The sequence below is a fragment of the Triticum aestivum genome, chromosome 6A (genome assembly GCF_018294505.1).
Source record: "Triticum aestivum cultivar Chinese Spring chromosome 6A, IWGSC CS RefSeq v2.1, whole genome shotgun sequence".
Taxonomy (NCBI): Eukaryota; Viridiplantae; Streptophyta; class Magnoliopsida; order Poales; family Poaceae; genus Triticum; species Triticum aestivum.
The window spans coordinates 469,871,115-469,881,767 of NC_057809.1; the positions used below are offsets into that span (position 1 = coordinate 469,871,115).

A 10,653-nucleotide genomic window follows, 5' to 3' on the forward strand; every position below is an offset into this window, starting at 1 on the left:
AAGATCATTTGGTAAATTGCTCATATTTCCAACGGTTTTACCTTCATGATTAGGGTCCAAACAACAAAAATGGATAAACAGTTCATGTGTGATCCCCTTTTGTAGTTCCAGTCTCGCGCATCACCCTATCAGGACTACTGATGGTTTTCAGTGTTGTCAGAGGTGTTCAACATAATCATTGATTTTGTATATTATTTTATTATTTAATAAATGAACATTTTTGCTAGTAATAATAGTAGAAAAGAATCGAATAGATGAATCAGACGGTTGTTTTGTAAATTGAAAGATTGTAAATAATTACTGTACTTATATCATTTACATTTCTTGGATTTCTCCCTTGCGAAGAAAAAATAACCTCCCGTTTCTTTGTAGCTCTGTTTCTTTCAATTCCGTGCCCCCTCCTCCCCTTTGCCGATCCGCACCCAAACCCTAATCTTTCTAAAAAGTAAAACCCCGCATCTCCCATGGCCGCCGCCTCGCCGCCGCCCTCCCCGCCCCATCCAAAGCGCCCCAAGATGTCCTCCTCCTCCGACCCCGAGCCGGAGCCCACCTCGCTGTCTGCCGCCGGGGCCGATCCCGGGCAGCCTCGCCGCCGCTACAAGCGCCGCAAGGTGGCCATCATCCTGGCCTACTGCGGCGCGGGGTATCAGGGTATGCAGAAGAATCCGGGCGCGCGCACCATCGAGGGCGATCTCGAGGAGGCGCTCTACCAGGCGGGCGCCGTCCCGGAAGCCGACCGTGCCGCGCCCGCCCGATACGAGTGGGCACGCGCAGCGCGCACCGATAAGGGCGTGAGCGCCGCCGCGCAAGTTGTCTCCGGACGCTTCTACGTCGACCCGCCGGGATTCATCGACCGCCTGAATGCGAAACTCGCGCCACAGATCCGGGCCTTTGGCTACGTGCGCGTCACCAACTCCTTCAGCGCTAAGAAGTTCTGCGACCGCCGGAGGTATGTGTACCTGCTCCCCGTCTTGGCGCTCGACCCCAGCGCACACCCAGACCGCGAGGCTGTCAAGGCAAGCGCGGGGAGTGAGAACCAACTTGCGAAGTGCGTGGAGTGCTCCGAGAGGGGGAGGAAGGTGCCAGATATTATGGGCCGGGAGGGGAAGTTGCCCGACTCCGAGGAGGAGAAGGTTCTTGATACGCCTGGAGAGGAAACTGTGGCCTCTCATGGAGAATTAGGGGATGCAAAATCTGTTCCAGCAAGCCCTGTTACTGAGACTTGTGATGGCGAGACTAGGCTGGGGGGTGATGTAATGATTGATATACCGAGCTCTGGTAATGGAACAGAAGCTCAAAATGCTGAACTGGGATCAAATGGGGCAGGAAAATTTGATATTGAACCTGCACTTGGTACTTGCGATTCTGAAGCTGTACCAACCAGCGCCAGTGAGACCATCTGTTCTGATTCAACCTTAGGTTCAGTTGATGTCGTTGCTTCAGTTGTAGCTGAGAAGGAGAATAATTTTGAGCCTGCAGATAGTGAAAAGGAGAGAATGCAAGCTATAAATATTCAGAAGGAGAATGGAGAAGAAAGTCCCCTTCTGAAAAACACATTTGCTTACACTGATGAAGTTAAAGAGAAGTTCAATAGGATCCTCAAGCATTATGTTGGAACCCGCAATTTCCACAACTTCACCACAAGAACTAAGGCTGAGGATCCTGCAGCCAAGAGGTACATCATTTCCTTCACTGCCAATAGCGTTGTTAGTCTGGATGGGATTGATTTTGTCAGATGTGAGGTTGTCGGGCAGAGTTTCATGCTTCATCAGATCCGGAAGATGGTTGGCCTTGCTGTAGCAGTGATGAGGAACTGTGCACCTGAGTCAATCTATGACGTTGCCTTCCGCAAGTAAAGTCCTTAACTTCTTATCAGCTAACACATATAACACAATCTAGTCAGTTTATGTTGCTTGCTGATTTATTGTTTGTGTCATATTCTTCTTACAGGGATATCAGACTTAATGTGCCTACTGCACCCGAGGTTGGACTGCACCTTGATGAATGCATGTTTACCTCATATAACTCAAAATGGATGGATACACATGAGGCAGTTTCAATTGAACCCTATGCTGAGGAGGCTGAAGAGTTCAAGATCAAGTACATCTTCCCTCATATTGCTGCAATGGAACACAAGGAGGGAGCTGTAGCACTCTGGTTGCATGCGTTGAACAGCAGAAACTATCCAGATTTCCGCTACATGGAGACTGCTGGATCTGAGGCAAAGGTTGGGGCTGAAGTTGAGAATATGGAAGAAGTGCAAATGCCAAGTAATAATATAAGCGAGTAACTTTTTGTAAGGAACATGCAAGACCGATGGATATTTCTGATTGTCCTGTTCACCTGGAGAGTTAAAACATTGCTTGGAATAAAGACTGAAGAGAAAGGGTTGCTGCTCTTGTCCTATGAAGTGCCGGCATCAAAATGGTCGGAAGCATAGTTATCTGCTTCATTGTTATCTTAAGACAATATCTGTTACAGCGGAGATCAGCTTTCCCAGATTAGATATTTTAAGATTGATATGATCTATGTAATACTTTGAGACAGTTTTGAGAGGGAACTATGCCCCCTGGAAAATACTTCATTGAATCCAGCATGCAGTTCAATAGGTTCTATATATTGTATGGCTTAGACCTGAAATATGTTGTTCTGGTCTTTAATTCTTTTCAGGTTACATTACAGTATTAACATTTTCTTTTTGTAATCACACTGCATTCGTCTTGGCAAGCTCCAGATTGATTAAGACTCATGTCCATTGCTAGGGAAATTGCTGTGTGTTTACTGTTACTTGACACATGTTAATTTGCTCATTTTGAGGTATTGCACATACAGATTTAACTTACTGTGTTAATATCCATGTACGCCTGTGCCACGTGATTTGTTGTACCCCCCCTGCTTGATTTAGTGATCTAAAAGGTACTGTATTAGTTTACAGAGGCAGTACGTACATTTGCTCACTTTGTCGTATTTTCCTGTAGTAGTTCAACTCCGCTACTGGTTCCCACTTCCCAACAATGGTGTTCTGACCCCGGTTGCTACTCCTTCTGTTCCCGAATATAAGTCTTTCTAAAGGTTCCAACAAATGACTATATACAGAACAATTAGCAATGGGCTATCCTATCCAGCATCCTTCCGTATTCTCTTACCTGTGTTTGACCGTTATCAGCAGCAGTATAAGTCATAGAGCATGTGCCCTGCATACTACTTCCTCCGTTTCTAAATATAAGTCTTATTTAGATGTTATGCGACCAACTTACCATGGTAATACCAACCTTTTACATTTCTGGCTTGTTTCTTGTACAGTTCATTTTCAAAGAACAATTCCCTTGGAGGACGACGTTTCAAAAACTTCATATTGTTTTGAATTTCTCTTTGCTATTTTCTTTTGAATTTACTATTCATCCGGGAGCAGATGAGCTTGTGATCAGCTATGGATTTTCGAATGCCCCTGTTCTTTCATTTGGGGAGAAACCTTCTCTTGGTCCGTTTGGTTAAAACATAATATGTTTTCCATTTTCCCGCTGGCTCCAAGCTTTTAACGCTCTCGATAATTTCACCTTAGCAAGTGGTTCAACGGTTTCAACCCTAGACACATGATGTCGTGCTTTAGGTGCAGAACGCAATGGCCGGGCCGCAAATTATTCCGAATTATCGGTCTCTTTATTGTATTTCTTGTTACTTCCACAGTTTCACTAATACCAGTACTAATATGTACAGATTTTACAAACAAACATCAAGAGGCCTGCTAAGCGGGGCCGATAACACGGTGCCCGCTACTAACTAGGAGATGCACCGTAACGAGCGCAGGGACGCCGGTGTGTCCATGGACGCGGCGTCGAACATGCAGCAGCGGTCGGCGGCCTCGATTCCGTAGTCCATGAGCGGGCGGCGCTCGAGCTCGTCATCGTGCCGCCGCGCGAACTCCGGGACCTCCAGCTCCCCCTTGTCTATGTGCGCCCACAGGTATTCGAGCCTGCTCATGTACCTCAGCTTCTCGTACAACCTGCAGGTTCAAGATTTAATTTCCAGCGGACAGCACCAGTGCCAAACACCGAATCGGGTCACGGCTGATCAGCCGCACCGCACGTACCCGGAGCTGAAGAGGAACCGGCCGAAGGTTGCGAAGAAGAGCCGGGCCTGGATGCCGGGGTGCACGAAGTAGACGGCGCGCAGTTTCTCCTTGGCCGCGGCCGGCATGCACTCGTACGCCGCGCGGATGGCGCCCAGGCCGGGGAAGTTGTCGCCGCGGTCGACGAGGGAGTGCATGTACACCACCACGAACTCCCGCTCCCCGACCTCCGGGAGCACTCGCCTCCGCAGGTGCGCCTTCAGCGCCTCCTCCGCCCGCCCGCCCAGCGCGCGCGCTGCATCACGCAGAGACAGAGACCTGTCAGTCGCCTTTTGCGCGAACATATCCGACCCGAGACCAGACCGCTATGGCCTATGGGTTAACTAACTCTTACCGGGGAAGTACTTGCCGACGATCCTGACGACGGCGCGGCCCCGTTTGTCGCCGCCCTGCACGGTGATCGCCCGGCTGCGCTCCAGCAGCTGCTCCGGCTCGGTCGTCACGTTCTTGGCAACGGTACCCACCATGATGTGTGTTGTGTGTGTGCGCTCCTAACTGCAGAGCTCGGAGCGGAGAGGTGAGCGTTTAAATGGCGATCCGATGCGAGTGGGCTGACGCAGGACGGTGGCATGGCGCGGCGCGGCGCGTGGGGGTGCGGTGGGCTGGTTTCCTGGGCCGTTGGGGGATGGGCGCGAGCGGTGGACGAGGCGATCCGGGATCCCGGGAGGATATGCGGGGAATATTTCTGTTGGGGGGTGGAGTGGAGTGGATAGCCGCCGCCCTGGGGAGTTCCCGGCGTTTCTGCGCGCCGGTCTGCGCCTCGTGATCAAGTTAACGAAATCGTGATCAAATTTGGCTGTTTTGCCTTTGCTGGAGTAACTGTACGCGGGGTATTTTCCTCATTTTTCTTGACGGTTTGTTTGAGATATCGACATAACCAAGATAATATTACATTAATATATTAAAAAATATGGGTGTATGGTCCCAAGCACCGAAGCACGGATTAGACGCAGCGCCATCTCCCATTTCGAGAAAGAACTCAAGGTTTCTCCGCCTCCCGCCGGTCCGCCTTATCTTCGATGGCCTTATGTCATGGAGGCGCGGTGAACCCCAACTCTTGCTGATGGGAGGGTTTTTGCTTCGTTTTTTTTGGTGGTTTTGTAAGGTTTTGCGGGGTTTGTATTCTACTCAGGACGAGGCGGTCTCGGCTCCCTGGAGATAGAATAAGGTTCTCCCTGCCTACCCCCTCCCTCCTTCGGTTTCGGTGTTGGGTCTAGCGTCGTCATAGGGCGTGTAGAGGTGTGTCTCTGGCGGATCTCGCGGGATTCAGTCGGTGTTGGTCTTTGGTGGATCCGCTTGGATCAGTCTTTGTTCGTGTGTGTACAGGTTGGATCATTTCGATCTATATTTTTCTTCATTGGCGACAGTTGATGTTCTGGTGTGCTAGTCATGTGCGGTCTTAGCACGATGACTTCCTAAATGTATACTATAAAAAGTTTGGTCCGTCTCCGGTGAGAGAGGGGTGATGATAGCGACGCGCCTTCAGCTCGCTCCAGTACTTGTAGTCGTCGCTGGGTGGTCTACGGACATGAATTTAATTTGTATTATTTATGTTTTCTTTGTATTGCTATGACATGATGAATAGATTAATTTTTTTCTCACAAAAAATATATATTTTAACATTTTTTTCAGGGAAGGCCTAAGGCCATTTATTATGCATCACAAATCCTTACAAATACACCCTTACAAAAAATTATATTTAAAATCTTGCGGGGGGCAGGGGTGAAGTCTTCTTTCTCCCGCATCCACTAGCGTCAGCGTGAGTATACACGACACCGCTTCTGGGCCTTCACCTTAGTGAAGGAAGCTTTTTTTAAATCCAAGAGCTTGTAGAACAATAGCCACGAAGTCGTAGGAGATACCGGTGACTCTCCGAAGGAGTAGACGCCGATAGGAGCATGTAGATACCGGCCGAATCTAGACGGGTCCATTGGAAACCAAAACCGACCGGATCTCGAAAGACCCTTCGGAGACATAACTCCACGCGTCCTCCGACGACGTCACCCACAAATGGGGATAGGGTGGAAAGGAAATTATTCCTACACTGCACCGCCACCGCCTCGCCATTCCATACCAAACACGAAGACTCCCTAAAGAAAACCTAAAACAAATTGCCCACGCAAGTGCACACCGGATCTGGATATGAGGTCAAGCTCACCCCGTCCAGGACAAATGCACCAACGCCTTCTTCTCCGATGGCGTAGCAAGGTCGGGCCACCATTGAGGATCCACACATTGGATCCTCCGGCTCGCGCCGTTCCATCATTGAGCCTGCTTGACGAAGACTGCCATTCGATCCCTCATATGCTTTGCCATCCACAACAGCCCTCAAATACCTCCACAGCATGCCGCCCTAGACCAGGACCGCCCGGCTGCTGTCGGCGTCATGCGTGCTTTGCTAGTGGTGGCGGCGAGATGGGTGGGCAACAGGTGGCGGCTAGGGTTGTATATCCCTTGCCTCACCGCCTCTCTCACGAAAAAACAATTTCGTTAAAAAATCAAGATTATATCTTGAAAATTGAACTTATAAGTTTTTTCAAAATGTTCTTAGCATGATATGGCTTGTCTGGCTATATGAACATATTGTAATAATATTTTATGGTCATCACAAAAAAGATTTTGTGGCCTTTCTCTAGGGTTTTGAGAACATGTGGCGACTGTTGGGTAACATTGCATGGGAAACAAAAAAAATTCTACGCTCACCAAGATCAATATAGGAGATGAACATCTATGAGAGGAGAGATTGCATCTACATACCATTGTAGACCGCTAAGCGGAAGTATTAAGAAAACGATCTTGATGTAGTCGAACGTCTTCGCGATCCAATCATGATCCGTCCTGCAAACTCCCGATCCAAGTGTCGAACGGACGGCACCTCCGCGTTCAACACACATACGTCTTGATGACTTCTTGATACGTCTCCGTCGTATCTACTTTTCCAAACACTTTTGCCCTTGTTTTGAACTCTAACTTGCATGATTTGAATGGAACTAACCCGGACCAACGCTGTTTTTAGCAGAATTGCCATGGTGTTATTTATGTGCAGAAACAAAAGTTCTTGGAATGACCTGAAACTCCACGGAGATTATTTTTTGGAAATAATAAAAAATACTGGCAAAGAATCAAGGCCAGGGGGCCCACACCCTAGCCACGAGGGTGGGGGCGCGCCCCCCTACCTCGTGGGCCCTATGGAGCTCCACCGACCTCAACTCCAACTCCATATATTCGTGTTCGGGGAGAAAAAAATAAAGAAGAAGGATTCATCACATTTTACGATATGGAGCCGCTACCAAGCCCTAAAACTTTCTCGGGAGGGCTAATCTGGAGTCCGTTCGGGGCTCCGGAGAGGGGAATCCGTCGTCGTCATCATCATTAACCATCCTCCATCACCAATTTCATGATGCTCACCGCCGTGCGTGAGTAATTCCAATCGCAGGCTTGCTGGACGGTGATGGGTTGGATGAGATTTATCATGTAATCAAGTTAGTTTTGTTAGGGTTTGATCCCTAGTATCCACTATGTTCTGAGATTGATGTTGCTATGACTTTGCTATGCTTAATGCTTGTCACTAGGACCCGAGTGTCATGATTTCAGATCTGAACCTATTATGTTTTCATAAATATATGTGAGTTCTTGATCCTATATTGCAAGTCTACAGTCACCTACTATGTGTTATGATCCGGCAACCCCGAAGTGACAATAGTCGGGACCACTCCCGTTGATGATCATAGTTTGAGCAGTTCATGTATTCACCATGTGTTAATGCTTTGGACCGGTACTCTATTAAAAGGAGGCCTTAATATCCCTTAGTTTCCGCTAGGACCCCGCTGCCACGGGAGGGTAGGACAAAAGATGTCATGTAAGTTCTTTTCCATAAGCACATATGTCTATATTCGGAATACATGCCTACATTATATTGATGAATTGGAGCTAGTTCTGTGTCACCCTATGTTATGACTGTTACATGATGAACCACATCCGGCATAATTCTCTATCACCGATCCAATGCCTACGAGCTTTCCATATATTGTTCTTTGCTTATTTACTTTTTCGTTGCTATTGTTATCATCACTACAAAATACCAAAAATATTACCTTTGCTACCGTTACCTTTTGCCACCGTTACCACTACTATCATATTACTTTGCTACTAAACGCTTTGTCGCAGATATTAAGTTTCCAGGTGTGGTTGAATTGACAACTCAGCTGCTAATACTTGAGAATATTCTTTGGCTCCCCTTGTGTCGAATCAATAAATTTGGATTGAATACTCTACCCTCGAAAACTGTTGCGATCCCCTATACTTGTGGGTTATCAAGACTATTTTCTGGCGCCGTCGCCGGAGAGCCACTACTAGAAAAAGGGCTATAGATGGGATTGACACTAATGGCGCACCAGACAAGCGGTGCGCCATTAGTATATACTAATGGCGCACCACCTTCTGATACGCCATTAGAGTTGAAACTACTAATGGCGCACCTGACCCAGGGTGCGCCATTAGTATCAATTTTTTTTAACTAGTGCGCCTGTCCAAACATACTAATGGCGCATCCAGACACAGTGCGCCATTACTAGTTGTAACTAGTAATGGCGCACCTGCAGGAAAGTGTGCCACTAATGTTGTTTTTTTATTATATTTTTATTCCCTTTTTTGCAAAACTACTAATGGCGCACTGTTCCACCGTGCGCCATTACTAGTTTAAACTAGTAATGGCGCACTGTGGGACAGTGCGCCATTAGTATGTTTTTTTTGCAAAACTACTAATGGCGCACCACCAGAAGGTGCGCCATTAGTAACCTGGATTAATAATGGCGCATTTAGAGTTGGTGCGCCATTAGTAAGTGGGCAGCAACAAGATATTTTGGACAGCCTCTCCTACCCACACTCACTTTCTCCCCACTTCATTCTCTCCACCTCCTCCTTGTCTCGGGTGCCTCCTCTTTTTCACCTCATTTCCACCATAGATTCATTCAATTTAAGTGGTTAAATTACCTTGTTTTGATAGGTAAGTAAGGGGGGAAGCTATATTTATGTTGTTCTCCCTACAACAATGTGCACATGCACTTTTTATGGCCTAGCTAGATCTATGTATGTTCGTGGTGTTGCATATGTTTGTGGTGTTGCATATGTGTTTGTGTTTGGAGGTGTACCGGTATTTGAAATGCGATAGTTGCCAATATTTTGCCGGAATGTTGATTCATTTCCGTTTCGGCGAGAATTTTGGCATTAAGCATTCTTTTTGGTCCTATTTTTAGGGAAAGTCATGCCAAATTTTTTCTTGGTTCTAAAATATCGCTTTGCTCTACCCCGAAGGCGACCATGGTCCGCATGATGACCGAAGGCATCGTGAATAGGTTTTTGAGGTCCGCGAAGGCCGAGATGCTTCAAAAGAACGAGACGGAGATAAGATGTCCGTGTTGAAGATGCAAGCTGAAGAGCCTTATTGCGGACCCGGAATCCGGGCAGGTGCGGGACCACCTGCTCTTGCGTGGTTTCATGGATGGCTATCGGTGGCAAGGTGATGAAGATGACTACGAAGTCGTCCATGGGGGCCGGGCAAGAAATGAGGAAGGGCAGCAAGACAACCACCGCGGCTCGGGCGGGCGAGAAGACGAAGAATCCCCAGGAGATGATCACGACGGTGATGCTGTACACAGTCATCATGTAGAAGATTCAGGACATGATGATGAGGAAGATGCCGGAGCAGACGACGGGCATGATCATGAAGGTGATGATGCCGGCGGAGCAGACGATGCTGGACCATCGATGGGTTGGGTGCAGGACCCTCATATTCAAGAGCTGCTTCTCAAGCAGACGGATAACGCAAGAGCTGCCGCCCGAGAGAAAGCCAAGATGGATCAACTTGAGTTAGACGCGGTTACTCCATTGTATGAAGGATGCACGCCCGAGGATACCCACCTGAAAGTAACGCTCATGGCTCTGGAGATGAAGGTAAAACACAAAATGACCGACGCATGCTTCGATGAGAACATGTCATTCTGGCACGAACGTCTTCCCAAGGGGAACAAGTACCCGACCAGTTTGGAGGAGGCGAAGAAAATCGTGTGTCCTCTGGATTTACCGCACGTGAAATACCATGTGTGCATGAACAATTGCATCATTTATCAGGACGAGCATGCGGAGTCTACCATATGTCCGGTGTGCGGCGTCACTCGATACAAGAAGAGGAAGAAAGCTCCTCGAAAAGTGGTGTGCTACTTTCCGATCACTCCTCGTCTGCAGCGGTATTTCGCGGACCCTAATGTAGCAAAGCTCCTGCGTTGGCACGCGGATAGGGAGGAGAAGAAGCGAGAAGATGACGCAAATGATCCGGAGATAGATAAAAAAGACAAGATGCTGAGTCACCCTAAGGATGCGAGCCAGTGGCAAGCGTTGAACTTTGAAGACCTAGAATTTGGGAACGATCCAAGGAACATCGTGCTGGGCGCGAGCACCGATGGAGTCAATCCGTTTGGCAGCCAGAGAAGCACACATAGCACCTGGCCTGTGTTTGTGTGGATGTA

At 48.0% G+C, this 10,653-nt stretch overlaps 2 protein-coding genes across 2 annotated transcripts; one reads left to right on the forward strand and one right to left on the reverse strand.

Moving 5' to 3' along the window:
* Positions 1 to 376: 376 nt before the first annotated feature.
* Positions 377 to 2,608, forward strand: LOC123127959 (tRNA pseudouridine synthase A). The gene is made up of 2 exons (XM_044547837.1): positions 377 to 1,852; positions 1,951 to 2,608. The coding sequence occupies exons 1-2, from the start codon at positions 465 to 467 to the stop codon at positions 2,288 to 2,290; spliced, it is 1,728 nt and encodes a 575-aa protein (XP_044403772.1). The 5' UTR covers positions 377 to 464; the 3' UTR covers positions 2,291 to 2,608.
* A 1,030-nt stretch (positions 2,609 to 3,638) lies between these two features.
* On the reverse strand, positions 3,639 to 4,765 carry LOC123130778 (protein GDAP2 homolog). The gene is made up of 3 exons (XM_044550591.1): positions 4,464 to 4,765; positions 4,091 to 4,364; positions 3,639 to 4,003 (listed from the first exon to the last, which is right to left on the reverse strand). Exons 1-3 carry the CDS (start codon positions 4,594 to 4,596, stop codon positions 3,781 to 3,783), a joined length of 630 nt encoding a protein of 209 aa, XP_044406526.1. The 5' UTR covers positions 4,597 to 4,765; the 3' UTR covers positions 3,639 to 3,780.
* Positions 4,766 to 10,653: the final 5,888 nt, after the last annotated feature.